The 27,079-nt window shown below is 41.7% G+C and overlaps 1 protein-coding gene across 1 annotated transcript; it reads left to right on the forward strand.

Annotated features, from left to right (window-relative positions):
• The first annotated feature begins 1,449 nt into the window (after positions 1-1,449).
• LOC8028433 (alpha-tocopherol transfer protein-like) lies at positions 1,450-25,573 on the forward strand. The gene is made up of 5 exons (XM_002399248.5): positions 1,450-1,947; positions 11,078-11,317; positions 14,009-14,202; positions 16,656-16,766; positions 25,270-25,573. The coding sequence occupies exons 1-5, from the start codon at positions 1,836-1,838 to the stop codon at positions 25,480-25,482; spliced, it is 870 nt and encodes a 289-aa protein (XP_002399289.3). The 5' UTR covers positions 1,450-1,835; the 3' UTR covers positions 25,483-25,573.
• Positions 25,574-27,079: the final 1,506 nt, after the last annotated feature.

Here is a 27,079-nt window from a genome sequence, read left to right on the forward strand (position 1 = left end):
GCAACTGTACGCGGGGGTCTTATCTCATCCCAGAATTATCAGACTATGCCCGCACGATCCCAGACACGTTAATATCTCTTCGACGTGGACGAGCCTGAAAAGCGATCCCACTCGTAGCCTCTAGCGCGAGAACGTAGTCTCCCGGTGGTTCAGCGACCGAAAAATAGTATCCCGACGTCGTCTAAAAGGACTCACGAAAGCAGTGGTTTATTGTGATTAGTAATCTTTCATTTAAGAGGAGAAGGCACAATGTTATTACAGCGCAAAAGTTAAACAAGTGACACTCACCTGTGAAGTTATCTCGTAGATGCCGCACGGCCGTACTTGCGAGACGGACCCGACTCGTTGGCGCGGAAATCAACCGCTTTCTCGGCGGAAGATGTGTGTTATTGAAGCTTCTCTATCGTTTCCTGACTCACAATCAGAAATAATTCTCGCACGCTTTTTATCCTTCTCTAAATCTTCACCGTACACTGGAAACACCTGCGACGTCACTGTAACGGTACGAACACGACCGACGCGACACGACCAGGTGTTGTAATGCGGTGGCGCTACCACCGCAATTTCGAAGTGCCCCCTGGTTGGGCGAATCGATTCTATGAGAGAAATGAAAAGAAACTTGATTAGTAAAACTTAAATTAATGTTGAATGCGGCGAACTTGTCCCGAAAAACATAAAGTAACAAAGACAGTATACATACTTTGACGGCGACTGGAGGACGACTGACTCAAGCAGCTATGCGGAGCCCCTTTGGTAAGGACGTAGGTATCTAGAAGTTTCCTAGCTCGAACAAACAACGAAATTATCGAATCCTCTGTAACATTCCAGTCATGCAAACCAAAAAGAGATACAAAAGACAAGCGCTGTCGGAGATCAAACCCCAGCCAGCGGCGTGGAAATCGAGCACGATGCTCACTCAGCTATTCGCACGTGGCAATTTCGCAAATGTCGCAATTTTATTTATTGTTTATTAAGGATAGTGCTACGTTTCTTGCGCAAGGTGGTTACATTTTGGTTTCTCTCCAGTCGGTGTAGGCGGTAGCGTCTCATTCTGGAAGTTCTATATTTTTTTAAGTAAACACAACCGAGAACGGGCGACTGAACAGAGCTGCTTAATGAACGACAATTACACATGTTAAAGACAAAAAGATATAAAGCTCCCCAGGGTACTTTGCTCGCCGGCGGTATATCGGAGGCCTTGACTACAGAGGACCATTTGGGCGAAGCCCCCGTGGTGTTCGCACTCACTTTCATAACACCGCCGCTTCTCGTTCCAATCTGGGCGGAGCCTCCCTTGCGATGCGTGCCCCCAAAACATAGGAACGCCAAACAACAATTCAAGGTTGCCTCTCTGACGTCAGTAACTGATTTGCAAGAGCAAAAAAAGAAAAAGAAAAAAGAATACACAAAAATGAAGAAAAAAAAGACTCTCTCTCTCAGTTCTCCCGCATTACTTCTTGAGGCAGGGAGACAAAAATACCCGTTGGTTGGCTGGGCCATCTCAGGGCGCGATAACCCTTCAAAGAAAGTGAAAGGTCGACCGCTTTGCTTACGCATGTAACCGGTTTGCCGTCTGAGATGCTCGGAAAGATGCTTGCCGTCTGAGATGCTCGGAAAGATGCTACCTGCGTTGCTTGTCGTTTCATGACGTGTTTATGTAGAAAAAGAACGTTACAAATTAGGTTTGCGTCAACAAGGTCGCATCACTCCACTTAGTGCTTGCTGGTCGGTTTGACTGCGAGAAGTTCACTCAGGATTCGACACTCGTGCGGGTTGGGCGCATCGTACGACGAGCGTAGCCGACTATTCCTGACTCGAAAGTGCGGGCATATAAAATGAGAGGCGACTGCCTACCACCGGAGCTTCAGCTGATCGCAGAAACCGAACTTCGAGAGACAGAGGATGGGAAAATTGAGTCGTTGGACAAGCTTAATCAGCTGTTGGATGGTAAGTGTCTCTAAGCTCTCTTGCGGTTCCTGGTTCTTCTTTTGACACCGTACACTGAACAGACTAATATACCGTGCGTAATGGCGACTTAAATCACCTCATTTTAAAGGGGCTTTCACGGATTTGTGTTGTGCTCTATTTATTTGCCATTTTATGTTGTGGTGGAGGGGACAAAAGCGCTTGTCCAGGACCCCTGTACGACATATGATCCAGGTCCCGAACACCTTCAGGTTTAAAAGCGGTGCAGCTCTTACATGGAACGCGCAGTATATAGTAAAATAAAACATAAAACAACCCAAGAAAGTTTAACATTTTTAATACACTGAAATGAAATGACTGTCAGCATTTCTGCACAGTATTCCATATTTGCTCAAAGGTGTCATCCCATATTCTTTATTTAAACGTATATGCAGATCTTGATTTTATTGCTATATCGGGGATTTGTGGATGCATGTTTAAAAGTTGTGCTAATTGCTGCTTCAATGTTTGTTCACCTTAATTAATTAGTATGTATTTGTGAATGCTGAATTCGGTTAATAGTATTGACTAAAGTCACAAATAGTCCGGCGACTCCTTCTTTAGAGTTTAGTGCTCTGACCTCTAAAAGCGATTGGTTTAAAGATGATTTAATTTGTAATTATTTATTATCATTTTAATATATTTTAAACCCCAATGGCTCAAAGGGCATTAGATAAGGAATATTGCTGTAGATCCGCCAATCAAGAAATCCCACATAAAACAACAAAACCATACAATACGAAACAATACCTTACAGTTTATTTTGTTATTTTCTATTGGCCAGTTAGTGACCAACGGTCTCACCACTGTCCAATACGAGTGTGATTTTTACTTGAAGCAAAATATTAATTTGTGTTTTCCTACATAAAAACAACCTAAATAAAAAAAAGAACTCGAATAGTGCAGCTCGGAGTGATGATTGGACCATTTAATTTTTACTGGGTTCGCCAAGTTAAAAAAAAAAAAAATATATATATATATATATATATATATATATAAACCCATCACCAAAATGACATATTATATTGACAAGGCTACCAAGCCCTTCTTTCGCAACAAGGAATGGCTTGCCAGGCTTCGTAGCCTCTGGAGCTTCTTTCAAACCCTCTCCGAAAGAAAGAAAAAAATGATTTCGTCAAGTTATTAATTTATTTCTTAAATTTTTATTAAACTTCCTTATCCTAATCCTCGCACTCTTGTCATGCAAAAAGGAAAAAAAAAAGAAAAAAAAGAAAGGAGATGCGGGGCAATTAACAATCAATCTTAGCTGGTTTTATAGTCCGTTTCACCTTACGTCTGGGCGCAGCGGATGCTACGAGCCATCGGAGCCAATCAAAGGTCGTGTGAGTATCACATGACCTTAGGGAAGGGAAACAGCGACGCGCGGAAATCTTATCACGGGCTAATAGAGCGGGATTCGCTAGGATAGCTCGTAGCGTCCGCTGCGTCCGGACGTAAGGTAAAACAGCTTATAGTTAAAGGGACACTGACAGGGTATTTATGCTCGCCGAGGTTTTTAGTTGTACGTGACATATGGGAGCTCAACTACCCAGAACAGAATTTGCGGCTCGAAATTCGGTTTCTTTCCGCCCGAAAACAGCCGATCAAGAACTGGCCGGTTCGAGTCTCGCTCACTCTCTTTTCCGCGGTCACGGGCCGTTTTCTAAGGTATCGATGCGACCACCAAATTTAATCAAAGTCGTGGGTCACTGAAGGCACACACTCAATATTAAAAATAGAAAAAAATATAAAACCCATTTTTTGTGGCTTCTAAAAAGCTGCAAATACGTTGATTGAAAAAAAAGTTTCACAGACAACCGGAAGCATTCTGTGCGTTCGTCGTTTCGCGTATCGTGGGACTCGCAGGGACGCGATGGCAGCGGACGACGGGCGTGAGACCTCTATTTCAGAACTGTCGTTCGCGGTACCGGAGAATTTTGTCTGCCTTTAAAAGAGAAATTTGGGACTGATCAAAAGAACTGGTATTCATCCCGTACGACACGCCCGACCACCAAGCCGATTTGCACGAAGACGTCGCCGAGCCGTCGCTCCCTTCTCGTGGCTGAAGACATCGCTCGCGCAAACGTCAAGCACGACGTGTCTACTTCGAGTTGAATATGCACCCGTACGATTTCTTTACAAGGTGAGAATGTCGCCAATGCGGGGTGCATCCCGACTTCGACCCCGGAGTGCTTTTGCTAAAGGAAAATCGGTAGCAAACTTTCAAACTTACAGTTTATCGGCTGAATTATTACTAAGGAAAGAGATCCCCAACTTTCAGTATGCCCCAGTAGCTTAGTGGGAAAGACGTCCGCTTTACACGCCGTAGGGTCGAGTTCGATCCCCCATGGAACTTTTTTTTTTTTTTTTTTCATATGTTTTTTGATGTCTACATTTCTTTTCTTTTGTTAAAATTATCACTGAAGAAACAAAAAAAAAAAGAAACAAATGTTGTGGACGACACGTCGCTGAGTTAAATGGTATGGGATTTCCTTTTTGACACCTGCGAACTCAACGTAATCACTTTCCACAAGATGCAAGGAGCATATAAATCAGGTAGCGTCCGCTTTCCGAGGTGCCCGTAAATGGTCTACAGGAATTGCAGCCAGCCATTGGTCCCGATCCCGTTGATCTTTCGTAAACTCTGTCGCACAATGCCACTTCTGTTTCGGACGCAGGACATGTGAGCCAGCTCTTCACGCAACATCTTGGGTGTATTCTTTTCGGAGCCGATCAAAATTCACCACGGGCACTCACTACTCATCTCCAACTCCTCAATATACAAAACAACTCATCTTGGAGTACAGAACAACGAGCGGAACATACATAACTGCAAAAGAATCCCACGGCGAACAGTTCCCGTACCCGCACGCCGCATGTCGTCTGCTACCGGGAGGGAGAAAAAAAAACAAAAAAAAAAACACGTCGGGTGTAGCCACGTGACTTCCGCCACTCGCTCTCTTCTCTCCACTTCTCCGACCTCCGTCGGGTTTCGGTTTCGGTTTCGAGCAGTTGCGTCTTTTGGCTTTATTAAAAAAATACGCTACTCTGTTGCAAAATATTAATTGGGTAGTCCTCCGACACCATAATGAAGCGCCTGGCAAAAAATTTAAAAAAAATTTTGGGGGGTGTCAGTGTCCCTTTAAAAGCTAGCAGATCACGCAACATAAAAAAACTGTGTTTGCATGAATTGGAAAAGTTAGGCTTATATTGACCTTTATCCCATCTTCGGTCAATTTAGCTTTAGGAGTAAAATGTTGATCACTCTTTGAGATACTTTAATTCTTCGCGGGCCAGGCCTGGGAAGCATGAGAAAAGACCACACTTTTTATTCAGTTAAAGCCGGTGATGAGCTCCATTTTTGATAAATTGTGACACGTTAGGTTCATTCTTGAAACTGACTTTGTTATTTGATTCTTAAATGGCTTTCTACTTAACCCCTGACCCTCACCGCTCTAGTTTACATCCCCGCGCAATGAAAACTGACACAAAGAAACACCAGGGAAAATCGAGAAATCGTAACCTCCCAATTCATGGCATAGATAAGGCTGTTAGATGGGCTTTCACTGGCATCTTCCGCCTTTGTTTACTCCGAACATATGCCTCGGCTAGCAGTAGTCAGTGTGCGTGGTGGGCTCTGAACCTTCTTAGAGCTCGGTGTTTTCCTCTCGCAATCATTGGCCACAAACGCTCGCTCTATATTTGCCCTCAGATTGGTAATTTACCGGGTGGTGATGACATATGTTCTTATCTTATCCCTGAGTTGGATTGGGTCGATGTCGTTCTGTAAGAGAATCTGTATTCACTGACAACTTAACAACGCGAAGTTCAAGTCGTCTGTTTCTTGCGCAACGGTTGCTGTGACATCAGAACGACGCCGACTTCTGATTGGCTTCGATTGGAAGGATAGTGGGTAGACCTCAATGCTAGATACCTTGAGGTCTACCCACTATTTTGTTCAATCAGCCAATAAGAGCTCGCGGTTCTGAAATTATCGCAACCCGTTTGCACGAAGCAGACGAACTTGCACTCCGCATAGAAAACGCAGAGCGCGGATATTCCAGAGCATCTTATTACCGCCCCGCTGCCAATGAAATCGCGGCAATAGCTGAGAAGATGGGCGAAGAAAGAGACCACGACGCGTCAATACAAAACCTCAGATCCTGCATTTCTTAAGTTGAGAGTAACTATAGAGAACAGTGTCGCAGTGCAGATGCATAAGTACAAAACATATTACTGGCACACTCTAATGAGGCAGGGCGGAAAAAAAAAAGTTATCGCTTTATATCGAGTTTGATATAGCGAGAGGAACAGTTCCTTGTTTTTCCGAGACGAATATACCCGAGCTGTGCCAGACGAAAAAGCAATTTTGAGCTAAATTCCGGCATCGACTCCCGAGACAGAAATGATAACGTATAACCCGAGATGTTTAAAAACATTCAAATTATCTCCAGCGATTAAGTCCACAAACTCGCCTGGGTATATAACTACCGAAACCTTTAGGTGGTATACCTTGTTGAACTCAATATTCTTGAAGAAATTTTCACGCAATGGTGCTTTAAAAAGAAAAAAAAAAAAGAAAACACGTTTGGATTTTTGCACACGCGTCATAGTCATTGGACTTTTCTCAGCGCCGATGATAGTGATGCATTTATACGTAGTGGACCATGTGCGTTTGTTTTTAAAATCACTACCGGTTTTAAATCGGAACGAATCACAATTTTGGACACTGTCGTTAAAAATTGCTAATTTAATGTTGGAAGCACCACCAGTTCTTGAAAAATATTCGCCATTCCAGATTGGCGGGCTCGTTGGCATGGTACGACCGTCTGGACAATGATATTCATTTGCTTGGCAAGTAATAGGTTTCTACACAATTGAGCGCACACACGACTAAAACGAAGTTTCACTTTCCGTTGTCATTTCTATCCCAGCCTGTTCACTTCCTCAAGGTGGTAATGCGAAGAGGTGCTTAGCTTCCTATGCAGGTGGTCTGCTGTGGGCACGTGATTCTCATGAGAAGAAACGCCCCCCAAGCTATCAGAAGGGTGGCCCTTCTTGGGTGCCTGATTAGGAGCTCTTGTGTGACACCAATTTGGCTCAACTGACTCACCGTGGGTCGAAGAGGAGGGCTGTCAATATGGGCCCTCTTTATGCAGCAGGTGTAAATCTTGTTTGGGGGACAAGCATCGTACCTTGATAGAACCCTGATTGGCTCCCTTAAAGGCCAAATCTAAGCGTCCTGCAAAGGAATCTTAAAACACTACAATATTATTAATTACACTTCTGCGAAGCATTATTCAAAGAGCAAGTTAGAAAGCGAACCACGCGTAATGTAATTTTTTTCTTTACAACTTGGAGAAAGCAATTTCTCGGAGTTTCGTTGCGTTGAGGGATAAAGCTATGGTAAACGGTTACAGACCAGGTATTTACACACAAATATTTGTTTCCTTACCGTACTGGCGGAAGGTTATGGTAGTTGTGTAGTTTATTAAGGAAAAAGATACCCGAAGTGCGATTCTGGTGGATTCTTTTCAGAGAAAACACTGAATAAGATTTAAGGAGGTTTGAGTACTCCGTTTGCGACGCAACATTTTACACATATGGTCGCGCAGGCTCCATAAGATATGTCGGTTTGGAAGGGAATCGGTTGCAGGCTTCTGTTTTAAGCTACTTGGCAAAATCAAATAATTTTATCGTTTGTCGACAAAAACTTTGCAAAAAAAAAAAAATAAATGTCATATATATATATATATATGGGTGATTCATCTCAAATCGGGAAGGCTAAAAGTGTGTAATTTTTAATTTTCACGAAAAAAATATATGTTTTGGGGGTATTTCTCAAATGAAGGAGGGCGCAAACCACATGTTCTCCCGATTTTTTGTTCTCGAGTTACGAGCCGTAGAAGCCGCAGTGTCAGAAACTAATGTTTTTGCCTGCCGTCGCAGGTCGCGTGTTTGACACCCTCTGCTGACGTTATTTTATTCTCTACACCCTTCTAACTTTTCCCCATCATTTAATAGGTATTATAAAAATACCTTGATGTATTCAAATATTTTTAGAAATTGGATTGTTTTCTAAAACACATGTCAAACTCGTCACTCCGGTCGCTTTTCGGTCAAATTTGACAGGTTATTACTTTGTCTGTACTTAAGGTAAATTTTCTTTCTTTGGCTCTACAGAAAGCCCAAAGCAAGCCCATTATAGATATAATGATATCATTATGATCTGTCGAATAGCCGCTCCGCTACCTTCACGTAAACGTTGTAAGAAATAACAAATGTTGAAAGTTTGAGGTCGATTTTCTCAAAAATCCCATTTTTGTAAATTTTTATTTTTTAACTTCTTTTAGACATATTAGTCGACTACAAGAAAAAATAGTCTAGAAATGTAATATTCTGGTTGTATGTCCTCTGTTTGAGCCGCAATCGCGTGAAATGTGTGAACATTTGTTATTTTTCACAACGTTTACGTGAAGGTAGCGGAGCGGCTACTCGGCAGATAATAATTATATTATTATATCTCTAATAGGCTTACTTTGGGCTTTCTGTAGAGCCAAATAAAGAAAATTTACCTTAAGTACAGACAAAGTAATGACCTGTCAAATTTGACCGAAAAGCGACTGGAGTGACGAGTTTGACATGTTTTTTAGAAAACAATCGAATTCCTAAAACTATTTGAATACATCAAGGTATCTTTATAATACCTATTAAATGAGGGGGAGAAGTTAAAAGGGTGTAGAGAAAACAATAGCGCCAGCAGAGGGTGTCAAACACGTGACCTGCGACGGCAGGCAAAAACACTAGTTTCTGCCACTGCGGCTTCTACTCTTCGTAACTCGAGAACAACAAATTTGGGGAACTTGCGGTTTGCGCTCTCATTCATTTGGGAAATGCCCCTAAAACATATATTTTTTTCGTGAAAATTAGAAGCTGGACCCTTTCAGCCTGCCCGATATGGGAATGGCATCTCAAATCGGGCAGAATAAAAACGTATGAATTTTAATTTTCACGGAAAAAATATATGTTTCGGGGGCATTTATCAAATAAATGAGGGCGAAAACCGCATGTTCTTCAGATTTCTTGTTCTTCAGTTACGAAGCGTAGAAGCCGCAGTGGCAGAAACTAGAGTTTTTGCCTGCCGTTGGAGGTCGCGCGTTTGACACCCTCTGCTGGAGCCATTGTTTTCTCTACACCTTTTTAACTTTCCTCCTTGATTTAATAGGTATTATAAAGATACCTTGATGTATTCAAATAGTTTTAGGAATTTGATTGTTTTCTAAAAAACATGTCAAACTCGTCACTCCGGTCGCTTTTCGGTCAAATTTGACAGGTCATTACTTTTTCTGTAGTTAAGGTAAGTTTTCTTTATTTGGCTCTACAGAAAGCCCAAAGCAAGCCCATTATAGATATAATAATATCGTTATTATCTGCCAAGTAGCCGCTCCGCTACTTTCACGTAAACGTTGTAAAAAATAACAAATGTTCACACATTTCACGCGATTGCGGCTCAAACAAAAGACATACAACCAAAATATTACATTTCTAGACTATTTTTTCTTGTAGTCGACTAATATGTCTGAAATAACTTAAAAAATAAAAATTTACAAAAAGGGGGTTTTTGAGAAAATCGACCTCAAACTTTCAACATTTGCTATTTCTTACAACGTTTACGTGAAGGTAGCGGAGCGGCTACTCGACAGATTATAATGATATTATTATATCTATAATGGGCTTGCTTTGGGCTTTCTGTAGAGCCAAATAAAGAAAATTTACCTTAAGTACAGACAAAGTAATGACCTGTTAAATTTAACCGAAAAGCGACCGGAGTGACGAGTTCGACCTGTGTTTTAGAAAACAATCAAATTCCTAAAAATTGTTTGAATACATCAAGGTATTTTTATAATACCTATTAAATGATGGGGAAAAGTTAGAAGGGTGTAGAGAATACAATAACGTCAGCAGAGGGTGTCAAACACGCGACCTGCGACGGCAGGCAAAAACACTAGTTTCTGCCACTGCGGCTTCTACGGCTCGTAACTCTAGAACAAATAATCGGGAGAACCTGTGGTTGGCGCCCTCCTTCATTTGAGAAATACCCCAAAAACGTATATTTTTTTTCGTGAAAATTAAAAATTAGATTCTTTTAGCCTGCCCGATTTGAGATGAAATCACCCATATATATCCTGTCGAAGCCAAGCCTCTCGGCGAAACTGTCGTAATACATACAATGCTCTCCTAGCATAGCAACTCCGCAAGTGCGCATCTCTGACTTATTACATTTTCCCGTTCCATTGTACTCAAACTACTCTGCCTCACACTTATATATATATATATAGTATATATACTTAAGCACTAACACGAAGGCCGAGCTTTTTTTAATGAATAATATTCTGGATGGAGTTTGAGCAAAACTGACACCGGATTCGAGTTTCTTTATATAGCCAGAAGGCTGAAAAATAATTATTCGAGGAAAGGCTTGTAATCATTGAAGTCATTGACTTCTTTATTTATTTATAATTGAGCGAAATTTTATCTTGTTCAGCATCTTATTGTATTATCACCCAGCTTTCGAATTTCTCTAGATTTGCCAATATAGTTCTCTAAGATGAAATGCTCTTCTTTTTTTTTTTTTGCGGCTTACATATCACGTTGTCGATACGCCAGAGCCAAACAAATAAACTCGTGTTCAAAAATATCAGCCTGCACAACTCATATCACAATAACGGGTCTCAAAGCTGATTAGAAGCAACCTGCATAAATTCTTGTATAGATGCATTAATGGTAGTCTTTTCTTAAAGGTACGCTGGAGCTGTCAGATTTTTATACCGTTAAAATTGAAAACATCACTTTGTGTTTGAGAAATTTGGTAGCCAATTCATTCATATTAAGATTAGTCGTAGTGTATTAAAGATGAATCACATCTGTTTCGAATTCAGTTACACCTGCAACTTTTACAAGAGGAATGGAACGGCTGAGATTTACCTTCCAAAATTTTCATGTTTGCTAGAAGAAGTGAGGTGTTCACATAAATATTTGACGTTGTACGAATATGTTATATTGGTTGCCACATTCTCCCAACCTATGATTATATTTATTCTTCTTATTTCAGAGGAGCCTGATCTCCACTCAAGAAGGGATGACGAATTCTTGCTTCGCTTTCTTCGCGTTCGCAAGTATAACGTCGATACAGCACAGAAGAAAGTCAAGGAGTATTACAAGACCCGAAAAAACTTCCCCTGTATCTTCGAGAACTTTGTACCTTCGAATGTCAAACTCGATGTCAGAAATATGATGATGGTGTTCCCCCAACCAGATATTCACGGCCGGCCGGTGGTACTGTTAAAAGCAGGTGAGTTCTCGTGTCCCGGTAACTTTAAAACTTGTGTCCCCGCCGCTTCAAGTATCCTTCGTACAAGTGTTCTTATTCGAGGCGGTACTTGTACATACACCCGAGGTTTTTGTCAAAATCTACTGGGTCTGTCAGAGAATACGAAACGCAGTTTTTCCGACGAATAAATAAAGTACAGCAAAAGGCTGATCGTTAGTGAGAATGTGACGCTACGAGTGGTGATAGAATGGGAAAGTTTGAGGTCATCACGATACCGGGATCAAAACACAAAACAAACGAACAATATTGCTCTATGAGCCGACGTCCAGCCAAGCTGGACTTTTGTAAAACTGAGAAACGGCATCGTGGAAGGTTGTGGATTTATTTCAGTGGAAAAGAGAGAACTTGTCAGCAAGGAAGAATACAATGTTGTCATGCTCACTCACACGTTTTTTAGAGCGCAGCTTTTAGGCGCCCGTTTCCGGGTTGAGCGGCGTTGGCGTTGCCGTCGGCGTCGGCGTAACCCCGCGCGTTGCATTATTTCCCCGCTAAACTTAGCGGGGAAAATGGCGTTACGACTTCGTGTCACGTCACCCATTAAATGAGCAAATTCAGCTGCAGGAGGAGAGATAAGGCAAGGAGGAGGAGGGAAGGAGGAGGGAGAAGAGGAGGAGGCGGAGGAGGACGAGGAAAGGAGGTGTAGGAGAGCAGGGTATGGAGGAGGATGTGCCTCCCTTCCCCTCCGCACCCTCGCCCCCTCCTCCTCAAGAGCTGCGCTCTATGTTTTGCATAACAGATATTTGTAAACGTCTTTCATTCATTCACACCTTAACTAATTTACAATAATTAAAAAAGGCCTACCGATGCGTCATAGCCACTAATAGAACTAAATGAAAATATTTAAGGGGGGTGTCCCTCCTTAAATATTTTCATTTAGTTCTATTTTTAGTTAAAGTACATATTTACATCCATCTAGTTTTAGTTCAATTACATATTTACATCCATCTACATCCAGAGAGTATTCCCAGAAACGTTCACTAGTTTACACTGCATAGTTATTTTTTTATAAATTATTTTCCGTCCACCGAAGCTAAAGAAAAGGTAGGGTTAGAGCACGCATTTTTCTCCGTTCCACTTTTTGGTATAAAATTCATTTTAGTCAACCTATCGTTTGATAATGGCAATACAGGGGAGGCTCGTTCTTCACTTTTTTCTAACTGAAATTTAATAAGGAATGCAGCTATGGAATGTTTTTGTCACTTTGCAGATGCCTGTAAATACAGAACACCAACAAGTTGACCAATTTTGCAGAAGAAAAAATTGATAGAAATAAATTACTTTTTACAAAAAGCTTTCTATAGCTGCACCTCCTAGGCATTCTGCTATATATCTAGCGAATAAATATCTTGAATATCGTGATAGTTTTCCGACGATTGATTAACTAAAGAATGTAGGCGTATTGCTGATAAAAGCTGGCCTAATTTCCTTCGCACTTAACCGATGGACATGAAATCTTCTTATGCACCCTCTAGGATGACCACCAGCTGGCCCTGTAAATTTCATTAATGTTAAGCCAAGGGTTCAAAAGTTGACCCTCCTAGGGAGTGTGCTCCCTTAAGAAGTTTGCGTTAGAGAAAGACCTGATCGAGATAGTGAACGTTCTGTTAAATATTAACTGTGAACTCTCACTTTCCATTGAATACGGCACATGTATTAGAACTTAAAAACGCTAACTTCAAAGTAATCAATCCCGTGCGAATCGACTATGCAGTCACAGCGACAGCTGCGACAAAGTATCGGACCCTAATATATTCTTATGCCGGGGTCGGCACCTCACCTGGATGGGTCATTTCTAACGTCTGATTGGAAAGTGATACGTTTATCTACTTCTACAGAACAGAGGCACTCTAATGGAGGCACCAGGAGATACAGATGGCGTGATGCGACTTAATTGCAACTGTGGCCATCTAGCGGGCACTGAGCGAGATTAATATGTACAGCTCCCGCCAACACATGTGATTGCTTAGACGGCACGTCGAAGCAGCTGGCCTGGCTTCGGTGTTTCGCGCTCTCTTTACACAATAAGCCGAACCGGGGGCAGATCTCGTGAGAGCAACGGCGGTATTGGAGAATAACTTTTTTAAACATTTCATAATATCAACGACGTACTTCCTAAGCTATCACTTCGGGTGAGGGGAAGAACCCATAGTAGCTATCGCTGTCAAAAAAATGTCAATTAAATTTATGCGCGAACTCAAAGATAAAAACAAAGATTCGAATATGACAATGGCTCAGAAGTGGACGGGACTTTCGTGTAAAATCAAACTAAAGCCTAAATATTTTACTTATTTTGATTCATTACAAATCCTAATTCAGCACGAGCCTGTGGTGTAAATTGGACATCTTTGGTCATAATTCCGATATCGCGAAGTAGCGTTGTGACGCTAACTACTGCCTGAGATGTTAGCGCTCTTTTGCTCCATGCATTCACCCTTAAGTTGAGACTAGAAGCTCCGCCTTCAGCGCGAGCGTCTGCCCTTGCTAACACAAGTGTGAACGTGCAGGCACGTGCAATCAAAGCACTGCGGAAGCCAGCCAGCTCGCGCTGAAGGCGGAACTTTTAGCCTCAGCTTGAGGGTGAACGTCTAGTATCGAAGGAAGATTACAGCAAATATTGCGTGATGTCTAAGAAAGTGCTCGCTTTATTTTCAGGTGCCTGGAATCCCCAGACTACTTCCTACGGCGAAGCACTACAAGGCCTAACCCTTATCATGGAACATCTGATACCTGACCCGGTGGTGCAAACAAAAGGTGTCACCTGCATCCACGACTTTGGCGGATTTACTGCGGACAAAGTTCTCTCCATCAACTTCGGCCTGCTGAAGATGTCCCTTCGGCTTTTCCTGGTTCGCATAATTTACGCTTCAGTTCATTAGAATGCAGTAGCACTCTTGCACACCCCATCATAGATCTTTAATTAAAAAAAAAGAACACTGTTTCACCTTGTACGCCGCACAACTTAAACGACATTAACGCGGAGGGTTCCTCTAAATCTAAATCGATAAGTTCAAACTGTGCCGTGCTATAGCTACTGACAGGATGCGAACATCAGGGAGCAGCTTTGGTTGTCCCGCCTCCAGCGTGGGTCTTCTATCCCAAAGCTTCCGCGTAGTGTGCACCTCGAGCTCGCGCCCGCCTCCAAAGCAAGGCGCGGAGAGCATGGAGCACGTGATGGAGGCCGGGCATTTGAAAGACTTACACTGCCATTTTCATTTTTTGAGTGAAACTAGACGGCAATTTTAAAAACCGTTTTCCTGCTGTTTCAGTGAGATTTCAGTATCAAATTGGTCTAAGCAGAGCAGCCTACTAGCGTCGCGAGTGTTTAGATTGTAAACGGTTCGGACGCTCTTCGTAAAGCTTTGGCTGAAGAATTATGCTATTAAAATCACCACGACCAAAGGGGGATAGCAATTATATAAAAATAAAATATCTTTTTCGACGAATCAAGTCGTGCTTTTGCTGTGGTAAGCAGCCTTTACATATTTGTTAATTTCATGTACGTTCTGCTCCTGTGATACGACAGTCTTTCTTCCTTACCGATAAGGGCTGAAGAAAGATCCGATATTGCAGCAGCAACGCTGCAAGTGCAAATGATGGTGCCCAGGGCCGCTCTCTCAATAACACCATAGTCGTTATTGCATATCGTGCTCATGGTATTGCTGCCATCCTCATTCTGCTAACGCTGCGAGTGAATAAAATCCACTTAGCGCTGTGACTAAAACAAAAACAAAAACAAAAAAATAAACGGGTTTACGCAGATTATTTTTAAAAGTCCGCGCCAACGACCGTCCTCCATTGCTTGCTCGCATACTCTGTGCTCGTATTCAGAAACGAGCGCTGCGTTAGCGTTCGGCGAAGGCTGGGATCCAGTCACGCGCATCGTGTTCATATAGGGATGGATAGATGAATGTTAATGGCTAAACCCGCTGTAACGGCCGGTAGCTTGAGCCGCCTAACCTAAGTCTAAAAAGACTTAGGCTAGGTGGTCCAAGCAATGGCGACACCAAATATTACTCGATGGACTTTCCACAGAGGGTATATTAAATTTATTGAACCAGTAGGCTGCTGCTATAGTTTAACAAATTGTAAACGTTGTCTGCAGAAAGAAATTAAAGTTTGATCTGAATTGGCATGAAATGTTTCCGCATATAGTTGCAGGAATGTACGATTCGTAGCGCCGTTCGTGACGTCCGTAAAGCGCAAATACAGTTCAGTCCAAATATCGTTAGAACGGTTGGCATGTGTCACTGCCTAAATGACATATGATGATGATTTTATTTCGAGTATATAACACCTAGGTTGATTGTCGGAAAAATATATTTTAGATGCAAGATAGAAACCTGGGCGTGCAACTCGAAATGTTAAGATAAAGTCACGATCTGGGTCCCCAAATATTTAACAGAATAATTCAAAATATTTTGTAATGCCCTTGAAATTAAGTGCAAAGTAGGTTTTAATATTCCCAAATATATTTTATAGAGATTTCTGATTAGCTCCAGTGACTGGCGAGCAGTCCCTGAAGTAGTCCGAAAGGGCCATATACTTCCCACCAGTGGAGTCACACAAAGCAAAAACATAATTTAAGGGGCGTTTAATTTTAAGAACGTAAATATTAAGAACAAAAAGGACGCCGGAAACGGTGAAATCATTCCTGCAGAGCAAAGTTATCGACAGCGGCGGACATCAGGGCAAAAGTATACAAAATCAATTCATTGCGAGATTAACTACAATTTGATAGTTTTCTATCTGCTTTCTCTAGCTGGCATGTCTGAATTGAGGATTTGTAGCCTGCCGTTAATATAGGCCAAATAAGTTGTTAAATTTTAGAAAGAAAAATTCTCTTCGAGCGCTATTTAACGCAAATTATTGAAATTCGCCAAGTGACTACTTAAAGACATTTTACCCCCCAAATCTGACAACTTATCTTACATAAAGGAACGACGAGCTACAAATTTCCACATAACGTATGCCAGCTGAAAATAATTTTCAAAAGTAGCCAGCGCACTTTAATTCTTGAAGCTATTAATTGTTTCTGTACACTTGCGTCAGCCGTGGTTTAATGCTTTTCTGCTGACTGAACTAATAACTTTCTTTCCCAGGCCTTTTTTTTTTTTTTTGTTATTACCTTCCGACTAAGCAAAATATGCTGCACATATAACGGCTCATTTCCATCGTTTTAAGTGCTGTTTAGAAAGAAAATTGCCAAAATACGCAGACCAATGCTCCGTGTAGTTTCGTAAGAAAACCAAGTGTTGTTTTCGCTTGCTCTGTCTCCACTAACCTTCTTCAAATATCGCAGGACTGTGTACCGGCACGAATAAAAGCGACTCACATCGTGAATGAGTCGTACACTTTCGACATGGCTTACGCTATGGTTCGACCTTTCATCAGCAAGAAGATGGCAGATAGGGTGAGTCGCACGAACAGTCTGATAAACTTCAGCGTGAGTCAAGGAGATTGCTGGCTGTCAGAAGAGACCGCATAAATTAGTTTCTTAAAGTACTGCGCTCGAATTTACTCAACGAGTGTCTGAAGGTGGTGGACATTGGGTTTGCAAATTTTTTTTAAACAAACCTGCCACAGCCAATCGTTAAAAATTAACGACCTAAAATTACTACCTACGGCGTCTGTCTGCTGTAGAAAGACATATGATTGGTGCAACAGACGATAGATGGCGGCTAAACATGAATAAAGAAAACATCTGCTTCGTTTGTACTTGCCTTGTTCAATTTAGTTTTGCTTTATTGTTAAAAATAAAAAAAAAACATTGTTCACTTACAATTAGCACAGAAAAATAGCTTATCGCTTCTGGCTCAGAAACATCGTCTGCTATTGCCAAGGTCAAGGGAAGTACTAGTTGTGACCGCCGGCAATCTTACGTGCTTCCATCTGTCGGCTAGTTGCGTCAATCAGATACCTTTCGACGGCAGGCGCACGTCGTAGTTACGGGTTTCAGTTTATTTGATTTATAGCTTTTATTCAAGTAAGTTCGTTTAATTTTGATAAACGAAGTACACCCCCTTTAGACACCGTCTTAGTAAATACTAGCTCGATACGTTACGAAACCAATTTACTCGGTCCCTTCGCATAGCTGATAATCGCTTGGCTTCACGCGGTATATGAACATTTCTCAACTCTTTCTCGAACGACAATCCAGGTTTCAAGCATTACATGCCTTTTCTAAGGAAGTCTCAGCCACCTCTCTCCTTCGAGCGACGCACCCACCTCTTCGAGCGACGCAGCAGGAGCGAGAGGCGTGTTGCCATATGACGCGGGAATATGAGCATTAAAAAAAAAAACAAAAAAAACAACTAAGAGGCGCAGCAGAACCGACAAGGGTGTTTATACCCCGTTTACAGGATCATAAAGGTTTCTTTGGCTAAGGGACCTTTATGGTAAGAGGCGAATCAGTTCGTTATCCTCCGCGTGTGGTGTATCCTCGCGACCGATGAGTGCTGGCTCATTCGCCAATTGCAAAGAGACCCATGTTAAAGGTAATTGGGGTTGTGTGGATATTTATACAGCGTGTAGTTGGTCAGCTATTTCAAAGTTTTGACAAGTCACTCGCTGTAGATGAGCAATTTACCCAGTACTGTACCACCACTGGCCTGGGGTCTTTGACGTGTACCCTGCGGTAGTGATACACGACCGCACGCCGCACGGGCAGAGGTGAGGATTGAACCCAGGATCCCTGGGTTCTGCAGCGCCAGCCTCCTATCCACGTGCTCCGAGCTGGTGCGCACTAGCCCACCCGGTAACCGATCCCCCCTATGTTAAACGTACATTTAGGCTGGCCATCGGATTGGGGTATTAGTGTCATTCGATTATTCTTCCTCTCATACTTAGCGTACAACATTGTTAAAGCTTCTGGCGGGAGTGCGTTGCTTCATCCGTGGTGTCGTTTGCACGAGAACACGTGCCAATGATCCGCGAAATCAAACCCCATGCTCGTGTCAGCAACCCTGACGGGGAGGAGATCGAAAAGACACGCCTCTAGTGATACGCTTCTGCTGTGCGCGCAAAATGCCAAATTTTATTGTTTGTTGTTGATTAGATAAATCGAAGAGGACGATTCGAAAGCCGCTCCTCGTGCGACTAATGAACTGGTCAGAGCGAAGCGCTCGTGCCTCGATCTTGCTAAGAGAGGTTCAAAATTTGTATGATGCTGTGTTAGTAAACACTGGGCTGTGTGGACAACAGGCTTGATAAAGCGCCCCCTATAGTTCTATCTCCCTCCCAATGGCCTGACAACATCCTTTAAGCGTGTTTCACATGCAGCGTTTTTGGCCCTAGAGCGGCGCGATTTCTGCCGTCACGGCGCTCGCGCTGCTCAACCGCTGGTGCTGGCCAGGGCGCCAAGACGGCAGAAATCGCGCCGCTCTAGGGCCAAAAACGCTTCATATGAAACACGCTTCATAGTACATGATTGTGACAGCTCGAGCTAGCATACAAAACAACATAGAAATTGACGGAAACGAATTGCCGCCGTAGCACAGTCAATGCCAAAACGCGTGCCGAGAGGCGCACTTTGACCGTCTCCAGAGCAAAACATAAGAAGAAGCGTTCGAAACAAGATAATAAGACACGATCACGCTAAGCAAAGCGCACACAAAGGCACAATAGACCGAGGGGCGAATTAAATCAACTTGGCAGATGCGTGAATTTTCGGAGATTCATGCAGTTTTAGAGTCCCGCTTCCGTGGGGTTTATTCGAATGTTATATTAAAAGGCATGGCTAACGCTGAAGGCTGAGGCAACCGCAGTAAAATCTCATCTCATGCTTTAAAATTACCTTTATTTTGAACTTTGCAGTAAAATAATGGTGCAGGTATGGCGGCAGTTATATTATTATACCTTCTGCGGCATTCAATAAATGAAGAAGTAAAATCACTTGGACGGGAACTTATTCCACAGAGATCTGTCTAGAGATGATTCGAGAAAGTAAGTTACATTTTGTGATAAAAAAGTTATGTAGCAACCTTTGAGAGCGGCCTTATTTTTAATGAATTCTGAACTGTTTAATTTATAGTTTGTCATTTCGTGACACAAGTGTTTATATACACTCCTCATAGACGTTTGACGTCTGATTTTCGAGTCAGCATGTTTAGCATCCACCGTGAAGCCATATAGTGCTACGGAAGTTAATCTTAAGAAATTCATGAATGAATAATTACAAACTTTAGGGACATGTGTCAATAAATAAATTTAAAAAAAAAGCTTGAAAGCTTTAGTTTTCAAAAATGTTTTATCCTTTTCCCCCACCAATTCGTTCGCGACTTTTGTAAGCGGTGAAATCACCTCACTATTCTAAGGTTTACCATACCACAGTCCAGTGTGCGTCTTCTACAAACCCGGAATGCACGTGATGGCGGCTTCACAAGGCAAGCAAAGCGCGCGCCTTACGCGCGAACACCGAAAATGGCACCGGCCACTAGCCCTTTAATTTACCGAACAGGTTGTGCGGTATCACCGAATTTCGACCTTCTTAGCCCTGACTTCTGGCAGGCGGCGCCACTCGGATGTGAAGGAAGGCTGCCTGTGCGAAAATTGTTTTAAATTTAACTAAGTATGTTCAGGCGTTCGTAATTTTTTTTACTTTGTTTTAGTCGGAATAAATCATTTAAATCACAAGCAAAAAAAAAAAAAAAAGAAAAACTATAATTATTGACGTATTATGAGCGTAGTTCTTCCTGTAATCGAAAAAAAGGAACAAAATACTGTTAAACTTTAGTTTCTCAGTATCTAACGCGTTGTTAAGACTCATTTCATTAAGCAAATGTAACAAGATAATAATAATAATATTAGTTTGTTTATTTAATGTGCCCCAAAACAGCCACGCGGGTCTTCACATTGGCGCACACAAAACAAAAAGAAGAAACATAGCACACGCACAGCTTAAAATGTACAAATTAGCATGACTACAAATAGGTCGAACACTTGACACAAAATGTAATAAAGTTTTCTTTCAACTAGACTTGCCAAGTCCAGGCGAAAAAACTGGTATATCTGCGAAGATGTCCAAGCTAGGCGACGCGATTGTATTAAATTAAATTTGCATACGGGACAGTGGTGAGAGTTTAGACATGAATTGAACATAAAAGATACCGTTACAGTTGCTTCGTAATTCAAACGAACGCTGCTTTTGCGTGAGTTTTGTGTTAGTTTAGATTTAACTGGTATTTGTTGGCATTAGTAAGAATCGGATAGAAATTATGACACGAACTAAACGGTTAAAAGTAATTTCACAATACATTTTATGCTTCGCTCATAAAACTTGCAGAGGGTCCCCATGACACGCTGTCCCTTTAAAGGGTCGGGAAACGTGACGAATTTAGATCAAAAGTTACCAGTAACGAGCTATTCAATTGTATAGGAAATACTGTGAAATAATAGAGAGTTTTAGGGAACCTTCTTTGCACGCACGATACGGTACGATGGACCCTCCGGTACGCACTGCGCATGCGCTATCACAGAAGACTCGCACATGCGGAGTTCGTACCCGAGGGCCCACCGTATACCGTATCGGATGTGCAAAAACGGTTCTCTAAAACTCTCGGATAGGGGTTTTTAGCAAAGCGTTACCGCGTTCCGCGGACCGCACTACTGAAGCCTTGGAAGCATGCTTTTAAATGCGTGCCCCATGGTTACCGCGACCGCGGGGCGCGTACTTAAAAGTGTGCTTCAGAGGCTCCGGTTTTGCGGTACGCGGAACATCCTAACGGTTTGGTAAGTTCCTAGTAACCATAATATTTTATTCGTTAGTCACTTTAGATTGTCACCAATATGTTAGTATAATACTACTGTAAAAACTAACACGTTACCAATAACGTCGAAATACGTTACGCCTAACTTCCAACATTGGTTACGCGATGAGCGCTCGTTGACTTCGGTTGTGCTTTGGCTGCCCGTGAGTCGGAGTGCTGTGAAATGTAAAAACTCAAGCTGGTGGCGGAGTTGGTATTGCATTTTGACCTACCATAGACTATACGGCGAGCAAGTGTTCCAAAATTGCGTCTTCGGGACATCGGGACAAAAAGAGGAGTACACCAATCAAAGGGCAACATAGATGACGCTGTGATGATAATGCAAATAATGCAAACGTGCAAGCAAGCTGGACAATACTAACGTTAATAATCACTCAAGATGGGGAACAAGGGGGACAAAGGACAAACACACAAGCTCCAAACACAGCTAGGGGGACAGTGCGCGACTGAAATAATCGCCCTGATTCTGGTATCCTGGTATTTGTGTGTGTACTTTGTCCCCCTTTTCCCCTTTTCCTGAGATTAATGACGTTATAGATAACGTGACGGGACGCGCGATGACACTAGCGCGCGTCGTAATTGTTTACCCCCTACCTGAAGCCAAGCGCGCGACGTAATTGCTTCAGGTCGGGGGTAAACAAATGCGCGAGGTGCGCAAGGAGCAGATGTACTTGCTCGCCGTATAGTGTCGCGCACGGAATCATGGTGTGGAACATATTTTTCAAAAACAAATGGCGATACCTGCTCTAGATGGTGCTATATTTCGCTCGTGATTAGTTGTCAAAAACATCCAAAATTTCAATTGTTTCACCGCACATAAATGTTCTTGGAATGAATGCATATGACGCCTGAGCGTGTGTGTTTTAAAATGAACGTTGCCTTGTTCAACAGTAACTAAACGCTATACGTTTCTTGTACCTGCCGTCACTTCCGGTTAGGCTTAAAACTGATATGATACCAACACTGTTCTCTGCTAGCAGTGCCTTGGCACCATATTGAAGGCATTTAGTGTCATATTAAGGCGGCAGTAGTCCCATAAAGTCATAAAGCCGTCGTTGTATAACCACATTTCGGAATATTGCTTTTTCCTAGCCAATCGCAAAGAGGTTCCTTACCTGACACGAAGTGCAGTCCACAAACCCTTAGTTTGTGTGCGAAGTTTTTCTGTCGAGATCATAGAGTTGATACAAAAACCTAGATTGAAAGGCCCCATGCATTTGGTCGGCGGTCCCAGCTGGCGATCCCGATGAGCCCATATCGCTATCGACGCCTTAATGTGCACAAAGAAGCAGAAAAACATCAGTTGTAAGGTCTGTACCACGTTAATTTCGCTTACTTCGCAAAAAAAAAAAAAAAAAAAAAAAAAAAAAAAACGGAATGGAGCATTTACAACGTTAAATAAAGTTGACAAGCGCTCGAGCAACTTCAACTTATTGCGGCAAAACGAACAGACCTAAACCTTCATCTGCTTTTTTTTTTTTTATTTTTTGTTGCTTTCTTTCTTGCTTTTTTTCTCGGGACCGGAGATGTTAGCTCCCAGGATTTGCCGCGTTCTGCTCCCGTCTTTACCCGCCTGTACGAGGTTGTGCCGGCGTATCCGTCGGAGCCCTTCATAACGCTTGCGAAACGATTGCTTGAGCGTCGCCCTGTCCTGATTCCTGATAATTGCTGGAATTCTAGAAAAAAAAAAAACAATACTGCTGGCCGTGGCTTCGTTGTTGTCGACTTTTAATGCTGGCACAATTATTTATGGCGCAATGGGCCATGGTAAACCTCGAGTGAGAGGACGAGCTACAGTGCAAACACGGCCCCAAAGCACACAAAAAGTAGCATAACAGCGACGGTTGCCTCCAACATGGATTTCGGTGGGTTCCGGTAAATCGGTAGTAGCGTAGCATAGTTGTCTCACCCAAGAACCATAGTTCTTCTAAGGGAAGCTGCAAATAATAAAAAAAAAAAACAGCAATATTTCACAAAAAGAAAATGTTTTTTTTTTTGTTTAATATTGTCGAATGTTCATATTTTATTAATGAAAAGAATAAATGCCGGTTGTGATTGCGAAATTAGTAAAATATGTATTTTACTCCTCTTGGCAACCATACATTTGATACATTTTTGTGCATTTTTCTTCGAATTGTGACGTCAGCAGCCATCACATAAGTAGATTTAACTGTCTCAAATCTATCACAGTCTTCTGTAACTTAAGTTTAGCACTGAAAATCATTATCAAAATATTACTTTCCCTCCGCGAAAGAGTATCGGTAGACATCTGGGTCAACATACAAATGTTTTTTTTGTTTTTTTTCCTTTATATATATATATATCATTTTGAAACATTTTTGCAATATGAGCAGAAGAATGTTTGTTCATAATGTTGTCACATCTCAACCGAATTCGGCATGTGTATGTTTTGGAATATTTAGAATCGGACTATTTAGGTTTGGTTGCGATGTTGCTGCGTTTTTTTTCTATGAAAAACTTTAAAAAAAATAGTTTGTTAGCCGCTTAAAAAAGGCTCTTTTGCGATTTTGACTTCGTTAAAAATTAAAGAAGTATTGTAATCATTATGCTTGTTGTTCATTGAACTCAGTAGTTTAATTGCAGGTAATTATTTGATCTTACTAGTTTATTTCAAGTCTGTTGCCCTTGCCCCATGTGCACGCAAGAACATGATTCTTATCTGCAGTGCATCCAGCATTTAAAACGCATGCTATATCAAATTTAAGACCAAATTATAAAGAGGAGCAAAAGTAATGCAAGCAGTGAAATATTAATTTAGTTACTGTGGAAATAAAAAAAAATTTTCCCCTGGCATATACGGACCTTGGCACGCCAATAAATGTCCTATTCGGGTTTTCTATTTCTTAATTAAAGGCAGGGCCAAAATGGACTGGTGCCGAAGGAGCTCATTTACTAAGCAAGAAATAGCAATTTTTCGCTTTAATATTTTCGCATTTAGACAACACCATCATGCTAAATATATTAATTCGTTTATTTGCGTGATACCCACAGCGCCTCGGTGACATTATCGCAAAGGGGGGGGGGGGGGGGGGGGAGAAGGAAAGGGGGCAGGAAAATCAGTTAATTTTAACTCACGTGGCAAAGTTGACAAAATTGGAACAGAAATACATCGTTGTCCCTAATGGTGGCTAACTCTTCTAATAGGATATTCCAATATCTTGCTGTCTTCAGAAAAAAATAATTATCAAAACTGTTTGCTTTCGAAGAATCCTCAAGGACTTTCATAGAGTTATCAAACCGGGCTGAAATGTAAGCTGGTCCAAAAATATACTGGCTCTTATCTATACTGGTCTTACTATAATAAACATAAAAAAATATTTTTAATCCAAATTTTTTTGTGTGTGTGGTCAAGGCATTTCAACCCAGCATGACTTTTAACTTAGAAATTTTAACGTAGTGGTCACAGTAAATACTAACAAGTCGCGCAGCCTGATACTGAACGTTGGCTTGTCTCTCAATAAAATAATACTGGCAAGGGTCCCATACTACACACGCATATTCATGTATCAACCTTACATTAGAATGCTTTTTTATACATTACAGGGCGTCCCCGAAAAACATTTACGGGATTTTTCTCACCGCAAAAATAAACGACGCGTCGCCGAACGCTCATTTTCCGCCCAGAGGCAGCGCTAGAGGTCCGAAATATAGGTACCATATCGTTTCAGCCCCAACCAATATCTTCTTAAATAGATATAAGTCATTTTCTGAAAATTTTAATGGGAAAATTTGGCTCATTTTTGCTCGGTTTTGGTTTCCGGTGCTATAGAGGTCCATGTATTCGAGAGCTCCGTTGACCGCAATTTTCCCATTAATTTTTTTAGAAAATCCCTTATAACAATTCAACAAAAAAACGGTTCGTGCTGCCGCTATGGTATCTAGTTCGGACCTCTAGTGCTGCCTTTGGGCGGAGAATGAGCGTTCGGCGACGCGTCGTTTATATTTGCGGTGAAAAAAAGCTTGTAAATATTTTCCGGGACACCCTGTACATGTTAAAAAATTACATGTTACACGTAAAAATATATATGGAAAACATGTATTTTTTAGTTTTTTTTAAATAAAATGTAGCGGTGCATTATGCAATGTGTGCCGCGCCCGTGTATGCATATTTGCCTTTCCTCCCCGCAGCTTCATGTCCACGGAGCGAACACCGAAGGCCTCCACAAAGAAGTGCCCGTGGACAGCCTCCCCAAGGAATACGGAGGACTCGGCCCTGACCTGGACTTCCAAGCCTTTTGGAACCGCCTGGAACAAGAGGAAGAGTTCTTCGTCGAAAATAACCGCTATGGATATACCGGGAAGGAAAGCTGTAACGACGAAATCGAGGTGACGGCCTTCTAGAGAAATGACAAGCGCGAAATGACGTGTAAATACCAGACCAACGACGGAGAAGAGACTAGCAGATTTGAAACAATAAAGGTAAAATAAGGAAGACGTCATTATTTTCCAAAATTACATGCATGCTTGTGATGACTCAAGCTCAAGAGGACAGGTATTTTCTATCGTAAATTACCAAGTAAAAGGAAAAAGCGATTTCTTCAATTAAAATTGAGCTTTCGTGTTTCATTTAAATTTATGACAGTACCATTCATGAGCTCACAATTAGTGTTAAAAGCGTTTCGACAGCAAACCGTTCAAATTCATAATTTTTTTAGTAGTTGGTGACTACATTAAAATTGACTGAAAAACCGGAAAAAAAATACTAACAAAGAAAGCATTTCGGTAAGTATTTTCAGAGCTGCATTTTTGTACCTTTATTCTTTTGGCCGTTGAAAGCAGCGTATAGATGTTTTCGAAGATCACTCCTTCTGACATTTCTTCGTAAACTAACTAATAACTTTACTACAATATTTATTCCAATACTTAGCGTTAATATAAGGGTATCAAGCTTTTTTTTTATTTATGTGCAACCACGAATACACGAGGGGCAGAATGTTTTGACAATTCTGCGCGTCAGTTTCTTATTGACATTTATTTCTTTTCTATTGCACGAAAATCGGCACTCCATATTTATTTATCCGAGACAGCTCTAAAATCGTGTTAGCAAGCTATTAAACTAGGTAACGAGTGAGCATCTAATACGTGATGATCCATCTTACGCAAGGCGTGAGAGCGAGATCGTTTCTGGGCAATATGCGAAGTAGATTACTGGGCAATAAATTTTACTAAGCGAAAATCCAAGGGACTTGGCGCTGACAGCTGTTGCTTTCTTTGGGAAAGCTTAATAATGACCAACTGCACATCAACGTTGACACCTGCCCAAAATAAAGTGACATGAAAATCAGACATGTACACTGCACGTGTTACTATAGTCCCTGACAATTAAAGAAACGCAGGGTGTTTCTTATTATGCTTAAAATTCTTGCGTTGCGAATGGTTTTTCGACGTTCATATCGTCGAATGCCTAATTGTCATTTGCAGCGTGTATATATATGTTATGTTAACCGTTTTGTTCTTAGCCCAAGACTGAGGCAGGAAAGCAGGGAAGTTTCAAAGTAGAAGAAAATGAACAGTCGAGGACACGTGACCTCGACTGTTCGTTTTTCTTCTACTTTGAAACTTTCCTATTTTCCTGCCTCAGTCGTGGGCTAAGAACAAAATGGTGAACATCCACCTGTTCGCCTGCGCAATCAATACATTACCAAATATGTGACATATTACCGGTACCCGTTGCCTGTATCAAATTTTAAGCATGGGTTAGTTTGTTACCCAATGTCAAGTCACAAAAAGTTGCCGGGTAAATTTATCCTACATGTAACCAAGCATTCGATTACGTCGCCCACAACCACTTACTCTCCTCAGTTCGAGAAACAGGCTGCGGACACAAACTATACAGATACATCCTCAACTTCCTCATAAATTGCACAGTAAGCTTTAGTGTAGCTGATGAGACGTCCCCATCAATCACGCTCAGAGCAACACCCCACAAGGTGCTTTC

Source organism: Ixodes scapularis, unplaced genomic scaffold (assembly GCF_016920785.2).
Source record: "Ixodes scapularis isolate PalLabHiFi unplaced genomic scaffold, ASM1692078v2 PGA_scaffold0__279_contigs__length_252992795, whole genome shotgun sequence".
Classification (NCBI taxonomy): domain Eukaryota; kingdom Metazoa; phylum Arthropoda; class Arachnida; order Ixodida; family Ixodidae; genus Ixodes; species Ixodes scapularis.

Excerpts from the sequence above, each read along its gene's own strand:
- LOC8028433 (XM_002399248.5), top strand. The coding sequence starts at position 1,836 with ATGAGAGGCGACTGCCTACCACCGGAGCTTCAGCTGATCGCAGAAACC. Across the intron at positions 11,318-14,008 it reads GGTGGTACTGTTAAAAGCAG|GTGCCTGGAATCCCCAGACT; the intron begins GTGAGTTCTCGT and ends CTTTATTTTCAG. Across the intron at positions 14,203-16,655 it reads TGTCCCTTCGGCTTTTCCTG|GACTGTGTACCGGCACGAAT; the intron begins GTTCGCATAATT and ends CAAATATCGCAG.